General features: G+C 44.9%; 1 protein-coding gene across 2 annotated transcripts in view; it reads right to left on the bottom strand.

Moving 5' to 3' along the window:
* The window catches only part of TRAM2 (translocation associated membrane protein 2), a 78,887-nt gene that overhangs the window by 32,585 nt on the left and 23,845 nt on the right, over positions 1–22,457 (bottom strand). Inside the window, exons 1-2 of one of the 2 annotated variants that reach the window (XM_012441616.2) lie at positions 3,499–3,612; positions 3,206–3,269 (exon numbers count right to left, since the gene is read on the bottom strand). In XM_012441616.2, the coding sequence (XP_012297039.1) occupies positions 3,206–3,218 (13 nt within the window). In that variant the 5' untranslated portion in view covers positions 3,219–3,269; positions 3,499–3,612. Of the gene's footprint in view, positions 1–3,205; positions 3,270–3,498; positions 3,613–22,457 lie in introns of those variants that run through there. The other variant, XM_012441615.3, reaches the window with a different exon arrangement.

Genomic DNA, 22,457 nt, shown 5'->3' with positions numbered 1-22,457 from the left:
CTGGCCCACAATAGTCAAATAAATATTTGTCTAGCTTGATTAATTAATTAATTGAGCAAACGAAGGCATGACATGATCCACAGTGGCACTCTACTACCCCTGCTCCCCCTTACTCAAACACAGTGGGAAGCCTTTTCTGCCCGGAGGCTCTGAGTTCAGCTCTACAGCATGTTGTCTATGCCTCTCATGCCGTTGGGAGAATGCCTGAGGATATCACTTGTCTGTCAATGTCTCTGGGAAGGGTTCAAACTCAAAAATCAACCCTCTGATCATGATCTGGCTTCACAAATAAGCTCTTCTTATAATAAAAGGATGCCCAATCACATGCACATCAACTTTTGTGGTCTCCAGGACAATTCTTTCTTATGGTAAATTAGTAACACAGCTCTGGGTATGTGAGGTATGATCCAACGTCCCCTGTAAGTTGACTTCAGGGAGAAATGTAATGAAAACACCAGCACGATGTTTGATAACTGGCTGTCTCTTTAGACATTTATAAACTGGCATTCTGATTTTTTTAAATCCTGTGCATTTTATATTTATAAAATAATTTTAAAATTCAGGGTTTATGGGTCACAAGTATTAAATAACAGAGGGTATTTTGGCAATACATACATAAAACTTTTACATACTACTTAACCCAGAAACTCTAGTAATAGGAAGTTATCCTAAGTAATCATAAATAAATGTAAAATTTAGCCACAAGAATGTTCACTGCAGTACTATTTACAATAAAAACAGGAAACTTAAATATCCATATGGGGCTGACTGGATAATTTGTGATAATCCCTATTAAGAAACATCCTGCAGCTTTTCAGGATGTCTGCTTAAATGGAATGATCATCAGTGACACAGAAAAAGGTTCATCATATTACAATAGCAAAAAATTGTGTTATAAATCAATATTCCAAAATGTTTGAACTTTAGTTTTTTCTAGGTGATAGTGTCCTGTGTGACTTTTATCTTCTTACGGTTTTCTGTATAATTTTTCTCTAAGAGTTACATATCACTCAGATAAATGTATTTTGAAAAAGTGTTTAAGAATAAATTTTAACTAATCACAAAATGTCAACTACTACTATGTGATTTCACTTATATGAGGTACCTAAGGTAGTCAAATTCACAGAGACAGAAAATGGAACGAGGGCTGTTGGGGGCTGTGAGGGGCTGGGAGGTGGGTAGGGAAAGGGGAGTTAGGGTTTGGTGGGCAGAGTTCAATCTGCAAGATGAAAAGAGTTCTGGAGATGGATGGTGGTGATGATAGCACAACAATGTGAATGTACTTAATGCCACTAAGTTACACGCTTAAAAATGGTTATGATGGTAGATTTTATGTTACATATACTTTACAATTTTTTAAAATTAAAAAATAAATCAGTAAATCTTGAGTATAGCCAAGTCTCTGTTATTAGGATTTTCAAGAGGCAGGAGTAAAGAAGCCTGGATTTGACTTAGAATACATACCACTGAGCCACATGATCTACGTGCCCCCCAGCACTGGAGTGTACCCTGGGATAAGCGGGCATCTGCCTGCTTCCTGACCACTGGTGCTGGCCACATTTCCTGGCCCACTGAGGGCAGAGACGCTCTTGAGTCTCTTTCATGGCATGGAGTTTTCTTCCTCGCTTGCCAATGTCTCTCAGTTTCACTCTCAGATGAAGAAACTGACTTGATTGCCCCAAAAGCATGGCTTCCTCCCAAGCCTGGCCACAGTGACTGCAAGGGGTGGTGGACCCAGGAAAGATTCAGACTATATCCTCCATGAGCCACAGGTTCAGAAATTTGCCCCCAAAGTCCTTCAGCTAGTAGTTGGCAGAACCAGACAAGGAAAAGAATCTCACCTTAAAGTCAAGACAAGTCACCTCTCTACTACAAAGAGGAAAGGGCTAGGCACAGTGGCACATGCCTGTAATCCCAGCACTTTCGGAGGCTGAGGCGGATAGATTACCTGAGGTCAGGAGTTCAAGACCAGCCCAACTAACATGGTGAAACCCCTATCTCTACTAAATACAAAAAATTAGCCAGGAGTGGTGGCATATGCCTATAGTCCCAGCTACTCGGCAGGCCGAGGCAGGAGAATTGCTTGAACCCAGGAGGCAGAGGTTGCAGTGAGCCAAGATTGCACCATTGCACTCCAGCCTGGGCAACAAGAGCAAAACTCCGTCTCAAAAATAAAAAGGAATGAAGAGGAAAGAACTAGGTTCAGCAAATAAAAGTCCTTTCTTTGTTCATCAAGAGGCCACCCAGGACTTTGCCACTGAGAAAGGAATGATGCTCGGGTGGTGGTGGCGGGATCTGAGAACCCCAAAGTTGCAGACCTGTACCCAAGGGCTGGACTTGGCCTTCAGATGTTTTGTTTTGGCTTACCCAATATTGAACTGTGTGGTGTTTGCAGAATTTCTAAATTACTTGGCAACATTTAAAAATCAGGGTATTTCTGCCTAAAAAGAGATTTCTTTGGATTCTCTTGAGGGAAGGGGTGGGAAAGGAAGCTGGAAGTGAGCTGCTTCTTTAGATGGACCCTCTCTCCTGTCCAGTTCAGCAATTTACCTGCCTGGCCCTGCTACTCCTTGAGCTGTAGCCCCTCAACTGTACTGGGAACGGCCTGTGAGGCCACTGTGGTACCTGGCATGATGCTGGCTGGTCTCCCTGTAAGCACTTGGAAATGCTCAGCCACTATCGGGGAAGCATGTGATGCGGCAGCTCTGGTCAGTGGGCCTTAACAACAGTCCTGCGACAAGACTCTTGGCTGGGCTTGAGGTTTAGTCCTTACCCCAACCCAGTCAGAGTGCAGCACTCTGTACCCCCCAGCCAAGCTTCCATGCACTATCAAAATGCAACATCCTGCACATTCTCCTCACTGAAAATGTTAAAAGGAAGCCATGCTCTGGAGAACAGATCAATGGTTATGATGCCTCACGTCCTGTCTCTAACAGAAGTCAACACTAGATGCTTTGGAGAAAAGAGTAGGAGCTGCATGAAACACTGCATGGTGCAGTAGGTCCTCTTCTGATGAAGAAGAGAGAGAGCAGAAGAGAGGGAAGTTCTTAGCTATTAATGCTTCCCCACTGTAATCTCAGTGGTGGAGGCTGCCGGAGGCTGGTTTAAATATCTAAAAAGATTGTATCTGTATGGGGGAAAGGAAGCTTTCCAGGTCCTTCAGGGTTAATAAGGCCAGGGGAAGATGGAAACCAGAGATTCTTACCTGCTGTAGGCATGCTAATGTTATACTGAGGTAAAATAAATAGAAAGGCAGTCTTGGCTGTGACCTGTAAAACAAACAAACAAAAAAGAGTTCCAGTTTAGCTTTTGGCCACATCAAAAGAAACAGGTGGAAGCTGCTAACTGCCCCTTTGACGTCTTAGGGCCACAAACCTCTTGGATGAAGGGTTCTGCCTAATGCAGAGTTAGCACTGATTTTTGTTCTATTTTTCTTTAATGACATACCTCTCAATACCTGTTCCCTGGGCCCCAGATGGTATCTAGACTGGTACTCACTGCAGATGAGATGAAACAAGCTGTGCATGGCAGGATGGGAGCTCACAAGTGAATAGTACAAATCTGTCAGCCATTCATTCGTTCATTCATTCGTTCATTCATTCAGGTACTTGCCAATTTAGTTCTGTGCAGTCAACAGTGTGAAAGACAGAAACTAATAAATAAGTTCACAACCTTCAAGAAGGTTAGGGCCTAGCTGAGGTTTCCCCAGCACTTTGGCTGCCTATGCATTGGAGACCAGCTCCGAAAAAAGCCACCTGAGCTTCAGAAACAGAGAATCCCAGCTGCTAATTTCACATCTACCTTACTGAGAGGCGTGGGGCCAGATGTAACATCTCACACTGCTGGTTTGTTTATTTCAAAAGCTGCCTTTAAAATCTTAGTTGTGCTGTGAAAAAAACTGTGGTTGTCACCTAGTTATGCACGGCCAAATCAGTACTGTGACAGTTTAGCTAGCAGGGGAGAGATCACAAAACTGGGGAGTTTGAAGCTCAGACTCAAGAATCGACTATCTGAGTTCAAATGCCAGCTCTGCCATTTTCTTGCTGTGTAACTACCAGCAAGTAATCTTATGCCATGAGCCTCAGTCTGCTTGTCCATAAAATCAGGGGTGTTTGTAATACCTCAGCTGGTCTGGGTACTACAGACTGGCGTGGCTCTGTGGCCCAGCCGTAAGTGTTGTTCAAAGCTCCCCAGAGGTTTCAGATGTACAACTGGGCCTGAGAACCACCAACCACACTGTTCTGAAACCCGCATCGAGGCCAGGTGAGAAGGAAACCCGGGACCAGGCCTTTCCCAAGGGCCCTCTGGAGACACCTGTCAATAAAGGGGTGCTGGTTCTTCTCTAACAGAGGTTTGAAGGGTGCACATGTGAGGGACAGGGTGGGGACAAACACACTGGGCAGTGGCAAAGGCAGTATGGAAAGAAGTGAATGATGCATCACAGACGCCCTGTGTTGCCCAGACATGCCAGCGAGGGGTCACTATCCTCAGCTACCTCTAGAGACAACCCTCTCCTTTAAAGAGCAAATTTCCCCCCTCTCCCAGTCAGCAAGACCCATCCTACTTAGCGGGTGTCATTTACTCTGTACACAGAGATGCAGGACGAGCCTTCTTGTGTCTTTGTGCTGCTGCCTTAGACATGTCCTATCAAGCTTGCAGGGAAAAAGCCCAAATGAGATTAACTAAGGGAAGGAGTGACAGAAAACACCAAGCCCTATCCAAATGTACAGGTCTTCCTAATGCTACCCTAAAACCTTATTACCTTTGCTCAAGGCCTTTTTCAGTGTTCTCGACCTACCTTCCAGTCCGACTGCCTGTATTTTCTTTAAAACAGATGTGCTGGGTTTCAGCCAATACATCCTACTCACTCCTTCCTTTGGGGAGTTTTAGCCCCTCTCACTTTGTGTCTTACCTTTCCTATACCCACCACTACACACACACAGTTCTGATTAGAATCTCACGCGTCCTTCATGACCCACCCCAACCGTGACCTCTGCGAGGCCATCTCCAGCTGTTCACGGGGCAGGATCTCTGCTTGCTGGATGCACTCTGTGTCACACTCTGCTGTTTTTATCATTTCCATACCCTTGTTCATAGTTCTCATCAGGCTCTCACTTCCTTGAAGGCAGGGACTGTGCTGTCCCATTTATCCTCACAGGTCCTCTCATGTAACAAGCCCAGATGCACACAGCAAGTGCTCAGTAACGGCTCATTGTTTAAGATGAAAAATCAAAAGTCAAGTCAGCTTCACTCAGCTGTCCTTAACCCCCCACTGTCGTGGGAGCTGCCCCCAGTGTCATCATCTAGGCTGATCTCTATCACCAATGGCCTTCTCTGTGAGACCTGTCCAGGCACTAAGCCACCTGAATCCAGCTCCGCCACAGAGCCCCTTCTGACCACACCAGCCATGGTGGCTCTCCCTCACTGAACTCCATTCATATGGGTCATTCCTGGCCCAACCACCTAGCACTCCATATTGTCTGACACGACTCCTCTGAAGATAAACCTCATCTTCTCAGCCTGAAATCTCTGTGAAGGAAGATCAGAGGAGCTGGAAAAAATGAGAGAAAGGAGAAGCCAGGAGAAAGGCAGGTAGGCATTAACCAAACACTCTACCCTGCCACTTGATTTCATTCAGGAAATGCACGTCTTTTAGACCACAGGGTGGAGTGGACCTCTGTGGGGCTTGGGCTGTCTGCCATCCATTCTCCTCTCTTAATGGCACCAGGGTTTCCTGAGGGAAAACTCTTCCTAGCTGTGTGTGGGCATAGGGTATGTGTGGGGTCACTACTGGGGGTGGGAGGATGGAGGGGATAGACCCTCTCCTCAGGGCAGAAGCCCGGCCAATCCAAGAACCCCTGGGCTCTGGATCTTGGGCTGGTCTCAGGAAGTGCTGCTGGCCCCCAGAGAGCCTCCTTCAGTTGGCCAGGGTCCATTTCTAAGACACATTATCATTCAATATGAAGAGCACTGGTGTTCAACCTCAACTGCACATTAGACTTTCTGGGGGAGCTTTTAAAATCTCTCTGCCTGTGCCACACCCCAGCCAATTAAACCAGACTTTCTGGGGCATGGGCATTGTGTCAAACTCCCCAGAGCATTCCAATGCACTACCAAGTCTGAGAACTTTTGCGTTTTTTTAAGAGGAAGATAGACATTTGGTATGTGGGTTCTACATATATTCTTGCCTTCACCCAGCATGTACAGTCAACTATCATCATTCACACGAGTTATGTTCTCTCAAGTCACTGCAAACACTGAATTAGTGAAAACTGAAACATTACTCCTGGGAGAAATACAGGGTTAGGTTCCTACAAGCCTCTGGTCCCATTTTTGTCAACAGATCAATTCATAACTTTGTTTTACATGTGTTTCTGTTTGAAGACACCTTATTTAACATATACTGTTGATTCATTAATATTGAATTCATGGCCAACAGTGCTGTAACGCATGCCTGAATAAAACTTTTCTAACCACATATGCTATCACCATGAGGCACATCACAGCCATCCTACGCTGAGGACGCTAGACAGCACTTCGGCGTGATAGTCAGGGGCCATTTTTAAACAGTGAAATCACCAAGAAGCAGCGCAAAAATGCAAAACATGTGGCACTAAAGAGACTACGAAAAGGACATCTGTCTGCAGGGATGAGAGCCGGAACGGGACGGCAGAGTGTCGCCTTGTTTGGCCTCCACTGGGAATGTGAGGGTTGGGTAACTCGAAAGTGTTTGCAGCTCTGCACATGTCTGTGAATCACCACGGAAGCTGAGCATTGATTTGGGGGATACAAATAAATCTTAGCAAGTAACCGAATTTGCAAAAACAGAATCCACCAATAATAAGGATCAAACTCATCAGGGCAAACCTGAATGTTAGTGCCATGAGGGCCAATTTTTTTTTAACAGCTATATTCAGGTATAATTTATACAAAAAAATTTCACCCATTTTAAGTGTACAGCTCTAAAGCATTTATCTTTGTTTTTAAACTGTCTCTTCCTTGGGGAAACACAAGCTGTAGGAACGTGGGGATCTGACCTGCCTCGATGATCTGACTTGCCTTTAAGGCGTGCACCCACAGACGGCTTCAAACTCTCCAGAAAACAGCAGCACTCAGCAAACGCCAAAATGAACACAGCAACTGAGCAGGAGTGAGCCAGTGCTGTGCTCAGCTATCTGACCCTTATCCTATCATCTGTCCACAATTATTCTTCTACGTATGTCCTCTCTCTTCCTCGGTCTGTCCCAGAGCTGGGTGAATAGTACATTTTTCATAAATTCCTATTTGACAAACTCATACTATAGGCAGCTACAATATTTAGATGAATGCTTAACATGTTTTCTTAACATGATTCTGAGAAAACAGGATCTAGGACCCTAATCATGACAAAAATACTAGATCCCAGTGTTTTTCCATCCCTAGCCTCCCTGGTAGTGGCAGCGGAAACCATTCTAAAAAGTGCATCTTTCTCCATAAACAGCCATGCTTGCTCCCACATTACCATATCTCAGCAAGATGGTGTCAGTTTCCCTGGTTTACAGATGAAAAAGCTGAATTTGAGGCACAGAGAGATAAAGTAGCCTCCCAAGACCTCACAACTATACAAGCAGAAAGGGCCACATTCAACTTGATTTTTTAAAAACTTGTCCCAAAAACAAACTTAGGAGAGATACAATACTGCACATAGAAAGAATGGTAATGTAAAATGGAAGCAGGAAAGAACACAAAAATACACATTTTAGGCAAAGAAAAGAAGGAATGAGGCTGATCAACTCAAATGCATTCCAGAAAGTCCTACTCTTTGGCTAAAGGTGGCCAGAAATTTGGCTCCAAGCTTTTCCGCAGCCACCTGAAGGAGGGAGGAATGATCAGCTCCTAGACTGACCACATCCACCCATTAAAAAAGCAAAAATCACTAGTCAAGAGCAGTCCTACTTCTTTAGCCTTCTGTGCTTTAAAAGGTCCTTTAGCACCCCAAATCTTCACACCATGACCTTCTCCCGACCTCAGATCGGGGATGAAACCACTAACAAGTCCCTCTCTGTAAGCACCAGCTGAGTTCCTGTAGCACACAGGGCTGAGAACCAGGAGCCTATTAAAAATGTCATTCCAATTATTTCTCATCCCTCTAAGGCTGTTTATAGGAAACATTATTGAGTTTAATAGCATTTTAAATGCTAAGCTCAGTGGGTAAAAGGTTAAAAGTGACAACGTGCTAATACACTAATGTAAAAGGAGAACACTAAATTATGTAGGAAGGGTCACATCACACACACATATACAGAGAGAAAGAGACAATAAGAAAGAGATAAAGTTGCATTAAAATTTTAACTAAAACAGGGCATCAAACACAAAGGCAAAGGCCTTGAGCATGCTTGTATAGCCATAACAAACCAAAACCGTTTCACATGCCATGCTGTATTAGGGCCACATGAACGTGAGCTCTTGGCTGCAACTAGACCAAGGATGCTGGTGAAATAGCTGCTTCCAGCTAAGCATAGTGGGTATGGATTCCAGTCCCAGGTCTGCTGAGGGCCAGCTGAGTGACCTTGGGCAAGGTATTTCGCCTCTCTGGATCCCAGTTTACTCATCCACTAACAACCACAACAGTTAATGTTACCAAGGGCTTACTCGGTGCCACACATGAGACCAAGGGCTTCACATCAATCTATCTCATGTCATTCTCACAATCACCCTACAAGGTAGGTACTAATCATGTCCCCATTTCACAGATAAGCATGGAGAGGATAAAGCTGAAGGAGGAGCTCAGAACGAATGTCCTTAAAGGTCCTCCTCACCCTCAGTTCCAAAAGGCGTACTCTATCTGATTCTACTTACTTTTGAAAGCCTAAAACACAACTTTACACTGACAAACTTTCTAAGAGGTCTTTCTAGAAGTTTAAAATATATTGTTGCTTCTTCACTTTGTAAAGACAAGGTCTGGGTATCATCTATGTCTGACAAAGTGAGAAAATGAGGACTCTGGGGTTGATCCACCGCCTGCCAGCCATGCGCACTGGGTACACCTCGGCTTCCAGATGCCTAGATAGGTTCTCCTTTCACTGCAAGTTGCTAGTTGGTCACCAAAGATAAAAGAAAAGAACTGTGATGAAAGCAGTTTCATGGCTTCTCTTTTAAGTTTAAATCCTTTGGTTCAGTTTATTCTGTTTTGTTCTTGGCAGACACATCCATGCATTGGCACTTGGAAGGGGCTGTGTGGGCAGACCAGCCCCTGGGGGCAGACAGGGTACAGAAGGCCTTATTTTCACAGGAGCAGCTCTACTGTTAATGGCTTCTGTCCCACGGACACTGCCCCTCCCACCTAATGGACAAAACACAGAGACACATGTGTTCTATGACGGACAGTGAGGATACTCGTTTTTACTTCCTTAGAAGCACAGGATAAAGCCAAGTGACAGATCCTGCTGAGGCTGGGAAATCAGGCACCTAAAACTTCCCTTCTTCTCCCAGCTCAGCCTGTTTTTGGAAGCAAAAGGGTCTTCACTAAGGCTTTCCCCAGATTGATTTTGCATCTTTCTGCAGAGGAAGTTAGGAAAATTTCAGGCAGACAAGAAAACCTTGGAAAGTTATGCCCAATTAGTGGAGAAGAGATTTTTGGGTTTTGTTTTTTTAAATAGAAGAGTCTTTTAGCATTTTTTTCCTGGAGTGTTTATGTCCCAAGCCCACTGATCACCTGCATGTGCAGGTATGTGGCCAGGGTGCGATGGACGTGGGTTTGCAGCCCCTCCACTGCTCAGTAAAAGGCAGATACAGCTGAAACAAAGAAGCTTTTCACTTGTGCCTTTTGAAAATCTCTGTTTTGAAGGGCCAGAGGCTGGCTGAGAGGGCTGAGCGCCTGAATTGCAGGGGGCAGAGTTCTGACAGTACCTTTCTGTATGGCTTTTAGCAATGCCTAGAGATTCTGGTTTTTCACCTGAAAAACTGCCTTGATACAAAAATCAGGCAAAGCTCAACAAACACACACACAACAGATTCTCTACAAGCCTGTAATCACAATGCTGAATAGACTCACTATTAACAGTTTTGATAGCAGTTTTAGATTAAAAGTGACATTGTGTATTTATGAAAAAAACTCGTAATCTGAATAGCCACAATAAAATTATATTACTTGGTTTGTTATAAGTCATAGATTTAAAAGTCTTAACTTTACATTGGAATACAGAGGAATTTAGAAGGGGTCACAATAAAGGGTTTTTAAAAATCTTTGAAGCTGGGCTTTTAAAAAAGAGAATAGATATAAAGCTTGAACTTGCCATAATATACATCCCCAATTTGGGAAGTTAATCAGGTACTGAAAAACAAAGGGTGGCCTAGGGAAAGCCTTCCCCACTGCCTTTATATCCACAAGCTAATTATAACTTTAAGGAGACTGCATGTTTCTGCAATTTATGCTCGTATAGCTTGAACTTGGCCTACTATGTGCCCTATAAATAGCCATATATAAAACATATGAATTTGCCTGAAATAAATGTATTACTTCTCTGAGAGTCTTAATATATATATTCTCATCCTCCCCTAAATAAAAGCACTGGCTAGGTATTTCTAATACTTACCACTTGATTATGTACTTCACTCTCACTCACATCCACCTGCCCCCACTAAATAGCTTTTCCCCTTATCTGGAGAGCATAGCATACTCATAAACCATTCCTTATGGAAGCTAAAAACTAAATAAGAATATTTAAATGCTCAGGCAAAATAATTTTTCAAAATAGCAACATTCTTAATATTTACTTCTCCTGCATCACAGGGCAGAGTTCATATTACTGGTTGTGTTTGGATATTAGTAATATACACATCAGTCAGAAGAAAATATTTTTACTTTTGGCCAAAAGTCACCTGTTCTGATGCAGTATCATCGATACATTAATAATCATAACATAAAAAAGAAAAGATTATGGAGTGCAGAATTTCAACTTGCGAGTGATTTTTGGAGAGTTGAGATTAGGTAATATTTTAGACTTGACTGTAGAAAAAGAACCCCTGACTGGTATAGCACAGTGTCATTTCAGCTGTAGTTTTAAAGATGTTTTTGCTCCATAAGACAGAAAGCTAAAAGAGAGGAGGGTCATTCTAATCAGTATAGATGTGTCTGCAACATTCAGTCTGTCACTAATCCTCAGCAAGTAACAAGAGTGGGTGCCAGAGAGACTCATCCCCAAGGAACTTCTGGCATTTCCTGGTGTTCAGGGAAATAAAAGGATTATTCAAGGTCTCCACAGACCCAGGGTAGCTGGACCAGGCAGGACTCAGGTATATTTGCCTTCATTTGCTTGTTTGCTTAGGGAAAGCAAGAGGTGGCAGACAGTGATCTGCTGCGACCATTTTAAATTATTCTCCACCATCTGGAAAGTTTCCTGCTCAAAACATGAGCATGTTGACCCCACATTTTGACTGAAGAGCTAGGCACGTGGATTAAAGCCTGCTAAGAAAATGAACCATGAGTTCACACAGTGATGGAGCAGGGTGAAGCCATCTCCAGGGGCCATAAACCAGGCTCGTCAGCAGGGCTGCCGGCCAATTCTCACAGGAAGCCTTCAGATTCCTCTGGGTATTTGTGTAGGGGCACATAAAGACAGGCCTTGACCCTGGGTGTCAACCTCCGCCTATCATTAAACTAAGCGAACTGAGGCCGGAAGGTGAAAATACAAGTTTTTTCAAATGTTAGATGTGTGATCTCTGCTGTCCTAGTTTCCATACTACCCCTACTCCATTGAAGAGTGTGTCAGTAAGAGCTTCAATGAGGGGTTCCACGGAGTTGCATGGTACCATTCCAGTAGCTTTAGAAGTCAAGGTCAGCCCGAGGAGCTCTGCTGTGTGTGTCTGGGTTCTGAATCACCTTGGTTTCCCACCACTCTCTATTACAACAGTGCATCCCCCTCCCGTGGGAAATGTATCACAACACACCCTGAACTGGCATTTGAGTCCATTTTGCTTGAGTCTACAAAGACTGGCCAATGACCACCTACATGAGGGAACCTGATAAGCAGAACTTCATGATGATGATCTGATTCCAGCATCTTAAACCAAGGCCAAGAACATTAATGAAAAACATCCAGCACTTAAACATCTCTGTCAGCAAATACTAGTCACAAGGGGATATTCAGAATCATCTTCAAAGTGGAGAAGGAAAATAACAACATAAAAGGCAAGAGTTCCCAGGAAAATGTGCTACAGATGAACAGGAAATGCAAATTAACACCAAAGGCATGGCCTCAGGTAAACACTCCCCACACTTTGCCACAAACCAGTCCCTGCATACCCCTAAACCAAATAAACAAAGCCTGGGCAAATGTCAATATTTAGATTAAATACCATATCCCAAGGTTTTTCTCTCTCTCACGTAAACAGTTATATATATATGTGAAATCTCATTAGACTAACTTGAAAGTAGGTTTTAACTAAATTCTAAAAAGACTTGGGGATTTTTTCACAGTCCTGCTAGGCTAGTCTCCATTTCAAACTATCAGCATCCCAGGAATCTGATAGTGACTTCACATAGGGCAAAGGTGGCCCAGGAAGAAAACCAAAAATCAGAGGGAGAGGCTGGACCCCTAGCTGAACTCACAGCTGGGTCTCAGAGGTTGACAGGAGGCATCAGACCCCCTCGGCCATGGCTCAATGTGCAAAGCCCCACTTGGTGCTGAATCCAGGCCTTGGAGCAAGGTCCAGAAGGCCAGGTGTCCCCTATCCAGGCCCATTCAGCAAGTCTTTTTCAGGGGGCTACAAGAAGGGACAGGACTGTTTGAGACATGAATGACCTTAAGCTTTTGCCAACAAGAACAGATAATCTCTCTGCAAAAAAATCACAGTGTAAAAAGTATAAGGGGCAGACACAGACACACACAAGGAGAAGGAAAGAAGAAAGAAGCTCTCCTGCCAAGGCCTTGCAGGAGCAGGGGAGGAATGGGGAGCATGGGTCTCTTCCTTCACTCTCCAATCACTGCTATGACCCCACCCACCGCCCCACTGCACACACACACCCTGAGCAGGAACCAAGGCCATGGCCATGCCAAGGACAGCTGGAAGAACCACCCCCAGGTGCTGTTTTTGCCATGTCCCTCTGACCAAGCCCTGGGAGAGACAACAGATCCATCTTAAAATTCCACAGGCCCTGTTTCATAGTTCTCCGTGGCTCCCTATTACTCAGGAGATAATCAGGACCCATGCTGATGTTCCAAGACTTCCACAGGTGTCCCTACCTTGCTGCTTTTCATGTTTTGCCCCCTCAACTCCCAGACTCAGGAACTTTGCTCCAAACCCACACCCTGCACCACCATTCCAGGTAGGAATGGCACCACCACTCAAATGCGCAGCCAGTCTATAAATCAGTATGCAAACAAGTCATTTACAACACAACTGAATCATCATTCTCACAGGTGGTACAGGCAGTTCATAATGGCAGAGGAGACACTCCTGACTGCAAGAATTGAAGCTACCCCACTCCAGGGAAAACTTCACCAGCAACGTTCTGCCTGATCTGCACTCTTAATGGCTGAAGAGGCAAACAGGAGGCAGGAAGGGTGCTGCAGGCTGAGGGAACCGCATGCACTATAGCAGAGAGAAGGGAGCTATGTGACTCCCAGGGAAAATGAGGGGCCTGTGTGTAGATGGTATTGAGGCTGGAAGGTTGGAGGAGGCAGGTCCCATGAAGGACCCTTTATGGCAGGTATCAAAACTGAACTTCATCCTATATGTGAGAAGAAGCCACTGATGGTTTTTAAGCAGGGTACAACCCCATGCAATTTCCTTTGCAGAAATCTCATTCTGCTCACAGTATAAAGAAAGGACTGGAGATGGGAGGTGAGCCAGGCAGCACAGAGACTTAGGTTACTGCAAGACAAGATCATCCAGGCCTGGATTTAGGGAATGGCAACAGACCTGGGGCAGTGCTAGGCAATTAGCAAAAGACTCGATGGCACAATTAATTAAGGTGAAGGAATGGCCAAGAGTGGTACTCAGGTCTTGTTCAGGAAACAGACACACAAATGTCCAATTTAAGTAAAATGTGCTAGGGGTGATGACAGATATTCACAGGGCGTTGTAGATGGCTGATGGTGTGAGAGGGGAGAAGGGCACTGAGAAGGCCCTGTCAGAGGGGCCAGAGGAAAACCAGAAGGGGCCAAGCAACCCACAGAAAAGAACATTGCAAGGAGTCAGCTACACACCTGCAGATGCCCCAGGGAGGACCAGTCAACCCAGGACTGAAATGTGAGCAGCACATGAGCCGAAGTTTTTTTTTTTTTAATGGGTCCCAAGTGCCTACAACAGCACTTGGTACATAGTGGGGGCTTAGTAAGTATTTTTGGAATGAATGTATGACGTGTCCATCAGATTTACAAACCAGAGGTCACTGGTAAATGCTGCCAAAGCTGGAGGAAAGTGGGGGCAGAACTGGTGTGTGTGGGTGAGCATGGGGTGGGAGAGTGGAGACAGAAGTGTGAACTGCTCAGTCTAGCAGTTCAACTCTGAAGGAAAGCAAAGAGATCAGGTGCTACAGAGGAGTGGACAGTCAGGGAGGCATGGGAGAAGCTTGGACCATGTGTGGTAAAGAGAAAGACCATGGAGAGAAATGTGGTTGGACATACAGAAAAGCAAGGGGGTCTGGAGAGGATGATCTACTCAGAATTACACCTATCCAAGGGGTATTACTTCAGGAACTGAGATCCAGAACTGCAGAGAGGAATGCCCAAGAGGGAGCACTGGGCCTGGGCAGCTTTTGCTAAGACCATGCCCTTTCTCAGTTCCCCAAAACCCCTGCTGCTTGTGCAGTCTGGATACCTTGTCTTGATATACACACTAGCTATGGAGAAGATGTTCAATAAACACCCCTTGAATTAATGTACTTCAGAGGAGATGGGGGGAGAGAGGCAAAAATAAAATTAACAACCCCCCTCTACTATATTCACAAGGGGGCTGGGAAATTTTCTGCTATTTAATCAATTCTTTTGAACCAATGCTACACTGCCACTCACAGCAGCTATGACTTTACTTTCATTCATTTCGCTAGAGGGAGTGGCAGGGCCACCTGGATGGAGTTACAAGGGATGACTATTCTGCAGGTTCCCAGGGGGAGAACTGTCAGCGTGCCAAAGGGGTGGAGGGCCCCGGGAGCCTCTAGTCTCCTCTCAGCCTGTCAGCCTTTACTGCGTCGGCTGGACTGATCGAGTTCAGAATCAGAACCCGCAGACATGCAGATAAGCACCTGGCCATGGGCCAGGGTCCACGTTCACATTCTACAGCCACAGCGACTGCTGCCACAGCCATGGGGCAGTTCCGGATCTGACAATGGCCACACCAGGTTTTCTAAACAGATATGTCAGAGAAAGCATTAGAAGTATGGTGTGTTTGTGTGCTCATGTTCATGTGCACAAAGCTGGCTGGTAAGACAGTTTCACACCCTAGTAACATGCCTTTGTTTAGCACTGTCCCTACAAAAACAAGATTTACAAGTTTTTAAAAATCAATTCTTCAATCACAAAATATGGAGCACAGGCTCTGGGCAAGGCACAATGCTACTGGAGATGAAAAAAATTACAAGACCTACTTCCTTCCCTCAAAGGCTCAGGGCCAGAATACAGAGCCGGGCTATACATCTAGTCCAACTCCTTTATCACAAAGACGATACAACCCACTACTCTTCTTTGAACATTTACTGCAAGCCAGGCAAGGTAAAGGCACTTTACACAGTTACCTCAAACAATCCTCAGCAACCCAGCAAGGAGTGACAATGACGTCTAACGTGTGAGATCTTATGAAATGCCATGCATTGTGCTAAACGCCAAACAGTATTACCTCATCTAACCTCCAACGCTATAAGGAACTCGTACATTACTACTATTCACTGAACTACCATCTGCCAGGAACTGCTCTGAACACTTAAAGAAATGATCTCCTTTCAGGCTCCCAGAGGCCCTAATGTGCAGAAAAAGTGAGGCCCAAAAAGCTTAAGGAACATGTCCCAAGGCCTACAGTTAATAAGCCCCAGAAGCTGGACTAGGACCCAAGATCCATCTGACTGTGACATCTGGACTGTTTACCACCAGGCTACTTGAACACTGTGCCTAAGATCTAATGATCAAAATGAGACCTTGATGCATGAAGGGTTCACTCTAAGACAAGAGATGTCATAGATCAGGACAGCGTTAGGCAAAGGGCAAGTGAAAGCTCCTTTGCTTTCTCCGAGGCAGAGACCATGTCTTTATTTATCTCCCTACCCACAGTGATCTTGGCACAAAGGAGAGAACCAAAAAACACCTGTTATGCCCTGGGTTTAGAGATTTCTGGACCTCCTCTGAGAAGATTTCTGGGAGGGGGTGAGCTGACCCAGAAAGATGAACACGAAGTGGATAAATGGGGGGCAGGTGAGGGTTAGAACAGAATCATCATGGCACTGGGAAAGTACTGGAGAAGGCCTGGAGATACAATGGTTTAGCTCAGGATAGTCACGGCGGCTTTATGGGGGCTGCCCACTGTGTAGCCCAACTTCAGATCTTAGCTGTGCCCATTTGTTTCAAATGAACTAGTCTAAAATGGAAGAAAGGGTATCTGGCCCTCAGACACCTTAAGCTTTCCTTTCCTTCCTTCCCTCTTTCACTCCCTCCCTCCCTCCCTTCCTCTCTTCCTTCCATCCAAAAGCTGCCCAAAGTCAACTGTCTCTTGAATTCATCACCTATTCCAGCATGGTGTGCATTTCAAAGCTGTGCTTCCCACAATGATTCAAGCCCAGATAAAGAAATGATTGTCTCCCTCAAAGTATAAAGGAGGCAATATTGTAACATAAAATTTGAAACTCTTTTCAGCCACAATACTTTACAAAACCATCTCATATTTCGTAATTAACCAATTAAATTTTATCAATTACCTAATAGATACATGAGTCCAAGCTCCTGCATGTGACACTGTCAAGAAAGCCATTTCCTGTTGGATACAGATATTCAAAGACTAGTGGTAGTTAGACACAGTGATTAGAATCCCATTTATGCTGCACCAGAAACTCCTCTTGATCCCTGAGGGCTAGTGTGCAAAGCAATGGAGCAAGAGAAGGAAATGGGTTTAAGTGGTGCTTGAGTATTACCTGAACCAGCCAAAAGACGTAAGTGGAAGCATTTAACATGCCACCACTTTAAGAAGCAAGGGTGACACTTTGGCCTCCTAAAGCACTGGGATTACAGGCATGAACCACCATGCCCAGCCAAAAAAAAAAAAAAAAAGAAAAATGCTCTTAAATGGAATTTTAGGCCAGGGGCAGTGGTTTACACCTGTAATCCCAACACTTTAGGAGCCTGAGGTGGGAGGATAGCTTGAGTTCGGGAGTTTGAGACCAGCCTGAGCAACACAGCAAGACTCTGTCTACAAAACATTTTTAAAATAATGAAGAAATGGGATTTTATAGTCTATAATACAATAAACCATTTGTGGTCAGTTTTAAAAAGATATTTAATCTTATTTATTTTAGCACTCTCTTTTACTCCTCTTTTCTTTTTTTTTCATTGACCATTGGTGATGAATCTCTTTTACTTCTCAAAGGTATCATTTGAATAATTTTTATAGTCAACCTTCTAGTGCCCAGCAGAGTGCCTGGTACACTCATCCACTAGTTACTGAATGACAGAAGTTATTCAGGATGGGCGCAGTGGCTCAAGACTGTAAGGCCTGGGAGGCCCAGGCTGGCAAGAGCACTTGAGCCCAGGAATTTGAGACCAGCCTGGGCACATGGTGAAACCCCACCTCTGCAAAAAATATGAAAACTGACTAGGTGTGGTGGTGTGCACCTGTAGTCCCAGCTACTTGGGGGTGCTGAGGTGAGAGGATCACTTGAACCCGGGAGGTCAAGGTTGCAGTGAGCTGAGACCATGCCACTGTACCACAGACTGGGTAACAAAGTGAGACCCTGTCTCAAGAAAAAAAAAAAATTATTCAAAAAGTGTTCATTTGCCACTGCAGACTCTGAGGGAAAAAAAAAAGTGTTCATTAAAATGTAGATAATTGTCAAATTTATGCAAACAGTGTTCTACAAGAATGAATTTATCGTCCCATGAATTGCCTTTATACCATGTTTTTGGATATGAACACGACTAGTTTGGGGTTTTAACTTTTTTAGAAACAATAACAGAATCGCATTGTAAAAAAAATTTAATTCCCTGTGTATTTTTTCATCCTGAGACTCTCACAGCATTACTTTAAAAATTTTTTTATTTTGAAATATACTTGCAGAAAATTGTTATTATTTTTTGAGATGGAGTCTTGCTTTGTCACCCAGGCTGTTGTGCAGTGGCATGATCTTGGCTCACGGCATCCTCCACCACCCGGGTTCAAGTGACTCCCCTGCCTCAGCCTCCTGAGTAGCTAGGATTACAGGCATGTGCAGTGGCACGATCTCTGCTCACGGCATCCTCCACCGCCTGGGTTCAAGTGATTCTCCTGCCTCAGCCTCCTGAGTAGCTGGGACTACAGGCGCACGCCACCATGCCTGGCTACTTTTTTTGTATTTTAGTAGAGACAGGGTTTCACCATGTTGGCCAGGATGGTCTCGATCTCCTGACCTCGTGATCCGCCCACCTTGGCCTCCCAAAGTGCTGGCATTACAGGCGTGAGCCACCATGCCCGGCCCAAAAATTATTTTTTTAAACAGCTTATTGAGGTAAAAATGATATCACCATCACTTTTTTAACATTATGCAGAAAGACAACCAAAGACTACCTACCCCCATGGTATGTGTACAAAAAATGCTTTCTATGGATATTTTTGTATATGAAAATATCATGGACTTATATAAATATTGTTTCTAGCACAACTCTATATTTGTAAATTAATTTATAATGTAAACCGGGGCAGCAAAGAAAAGCTTTCCTGAGAAAGTTCACTGCATGCTGAGAAGAAGAATCACATGAAATAAACTCAAAATGGGATAAAAAAAAAAAAGCAGTAAGGGTGATTCTAAGTCTCACCAGAAATCAGGGTGAAAGTAGCTTAAAGTTAGATGTGTTGCATTATTTGGCTTATTATAATCAGAAAACGTCTGTTCAAAAGTCCTATTCTCAGAGATGGTAGTATTTCAGGGACATCAGTTTAGTTTTGCTACCCTTTCTGATTTGATTGCCTGTTGTCACGTATGAGGTAGGATTCAAACAAGAGGCAGAATAGCAACTGTAATATCTACTGGGCTGCACAATGCTCCATCCTACCCTGAGTCCCAGAACAGACAGCTTCACTTTTATGGAGTACTTCAGTGGGCTTCCGGTGGAATCTGCAGGACAGCAGAGAGCATGAGAGGGGTATTTATTACCTGGGTCCCTTCTTGCTGGACAGTTCTGGCAGTGATTGTAACACTCTACCAAAACTCCAGCCCCTCCCCTTCAACCACAGCTCTCAATGATATTCCCTCTCTCTCACGCTTCCCTCTTAGTTCTAGATCCATGCTATCCTCGGCCCCTTCAAGCTTAGGGATATCTCCCCACATTCACAAGCCTTGGAATGCTTTACAGTTCCTTATCTGATTCCCCTGAGCCAGTCCACACCCTTGTTAAGAGTGCCTACATAACCGTTCCTTGATTATCCCACCTGTTTCCTGTTGGGACCCTGCCTGATGTAGATATGGTCCTCAAATAAAAGACTTAATGCTAACACCACATGATAATAATTAACTCATCAACATAACCAACAGCAAAGGAACACTTTTTTATTTTTATTTTTATTTTCTGACATGGGGTTTCACTCCCATCGTCCAGGCTGGAGTGCAGTGGCAAGATCTAAGCTCACTGCAGCTTCTGCCTCCCAGGCTCAAGTGATTCTCCTGCTTCAGCCTCCCGAGTATCTAGGATTACAGATGTGCACCACCATGCCTGGATAACTTTTGTATTTTAGAGTGGGGTTTCACCGCGTTGGCCAGGCTGGTCGCAAACTCCTGGCCTCAAGAAATCCGCCTGCCTCGACCTCCCAAAGTGCTGGGATTACAGGTGTCAGCCACCATGCTCAGCCGAATAGGACACTTTAAATCAGCAAAATTCTCCTCCACACACAACCTGGTACTATCCCTCATGAAACTCGTGAGAGATAGACAAATCATCACTCTTTATGGGCCACCTAATTTCCAAAGGACCAACAGTATTGATAACCAGAGTCAGAAATGGTTTTCTTTAGGCAACAGAAGCCTGGGTCGACTTCTCACAAACTCAGATCAAGACAAACCACTGCTGTGGCCGAACAATTTCCTGCCTGAGTTTTTCAAGGGGGCCTTTACTGAGGAAGGAGGAGGTGAATACAGGATCTTGAGGGCACCACTGGCCTCAGGCCGCAGTGACAAATATGAGTCCTGGCTTCATGAACACTTGATCACATAGCTTTTGTTATTATTTTGGAAAACCATATCCATTATGAATGAGGACTGGCTCTATATTAACCAATACTGTCTCCTAACTAATATCTGATCTGTTCCAGTCAGGAAGGCAAAGGATTTTTACCTTCATGTGCTCAGAGTGCCACACAGGGTCACTTGGATGAAGGGATTACCCTGCTAGTCCCTAACCATTTACCTCCCTTTCACAAAGGGATTCTTTCTAACGTTTTCAGGATGGAGCAGCAACTGGAGTGAGGGTGGGCATGCAGGGGAGGGTGAATGAGGGAGGAGGGAAAGTCTGCAAACAAATGGGCCACTTATCTCCGGGAGTCTTTCTACCTTTTCCTACAGCTGAGTAGCTTGGGGGCAGGTTGTCTGCCAAGCTTCCCTGGCCCGTGTAAACACTCTGGCACCAGCTGGGGTTTGGAATCTGCTGAGTCTCTGCCAGCTGGCGACCTGGAGATGGGTCAGATTAAAGGAATGCATAATGAGGAAGGGGGTGGGAGACAGAGGCTGTATTTACATGGAGGGGGTCTGCAGGGGTCAGTACGGCGCTAGCCAAAGGGGGCTCTGGAAGTGGAAAAATAGGAAGGGAAGAGGAAGGGGTTTCAATGTGCCCAAGCACCATGCCCCACCCAATTGGCCCAAGACTGTTATGTTCATTTATTTTTTTTCTTTTAAAAACTGACTTCTTTGTCCCCTTCTCAGTCCCCCACAGCATCTCCCAAGCCAATTACACACAGCCCTTTGAAAGGTTCGCAGCTGGCCGCTCAAGAAGCCTCAGCGTGATCAGACAACACGGACACTTGATCTTCTGAGATCCCAATTTGGGAACGTTAACACGGAAACCCTAGCCACGTGCTGACAAGCAGGCCCTGGGCCACATTCTGCCCCAGACTGAGCCTGGGCAAGAGGGGAGGGCACAGATAGCCAGCAGTCCCAGGCAGCCATCCTGAATTCTAGCCTTAAAGAGAGAGACTCCAGGCTCCCCCCATGCAAAGCCCAGGGGGCACGGATGCAGAGAGGACAGTCCCTGGACAGGACAAACAGGCTCCCCAGCCCTTTCACTATCCTGCAGAGGCAAGAGGGACAAGAACAGACTGAAACCCGTTGGGTATTTGGTGGCCACACCTGCTAGGAAGGCCACCTGCAGCTCTACTCAAGCCCCTGCAAATAGAGAAAGCTCAAACGGCTGTACTTATAATATATTACTAAGAGGAAGCAGAGGGGAGAAAAGTACGTGAGGAGGCAAGAGACCTGTTTCCTGGCAGCTCAGCCACAAACCTGATGGGCTGCCTCCACCTGCTCCCATCCACCTCACTGGGCCACAGTCTTCTCATTTTTTAAGGGTGTTCTCTGAAGTCCCTTTGCATCCACGGATTCTTCCCCATGCTTCTGGGACATGGCTTCACCTCCAGGCCCACAGTTCAAGCCTTGGCTCTTCTTGCTTTCTTGGAAATCTCTGCTACAGCAGCCACCTCTATTCCACTGACACTCATATCTACTTTTCCTGCTGGAATCTTTCTCCCAAGGGCGGGAGGTGGGAGGCTGCATCTTTACGTAGATAGTGCATCATTGACTCCCATTCAGCATACCAAACCTGGTGCCCAGGAGAGAGTTCTATACTTGCTGATGTCCCAGGCTGCAGTCAAAGACTCCCCACCTTCCCTTATCTCCCCTTGTTGGCTTTTTCCTTCACTATTTTATTAAATCCATCATTTCTACTCCCAGTGCTGCTAAGAGCTTCATACACTCATTTGCCACTAGCCGTAGGAGAAACTTCTAACTGTATTCTCAGCCTCAAGACTCAAACCCCTTCCTCCCCTCCCACTATCTATAGCTAGAGCAGCCAAGCATATACACACAAACACCATAGCCCCTCCATGGCTTCTGCTGCTAAAAAGATAATGTCTAACTCTTTAATCTGGCGTTCTTAAACTTCCCTTCCTCTCCACATTCGATTATCACATCTTTCCAAACTAATAGGATAGCTCTGGATGACCTAAAGGATATATTAAAGATATTATTTCATTAAATACTCTCCAAGATCAACAAATATATTTGTTAGAGAAATATGTTATGCATTAATATTATATGA

The sequence above is a fragment of the Aotus nancymaae genome, unplaced genomic scaffold (genome assembly GCF_030222135.1).
Source record: "Aotus nancymaae isolate 86718 unplaced genomic scaffold, 86718_ANA_hifiasm-v0.15.2.pri h1tg000040l, whole genome shotgun sequence".
In the NCBI taxonomy this organism is placed as follows: Eukaryota; Metazoa; Chordata; class Mammalia; order Primates; family Aotidae; genus Aotus; species Aotus nancymaae.
Note: the sequence above shows the minus strand (reverse complement) of the source record. Positions and strands in the feature narration are given on the sequence as shown.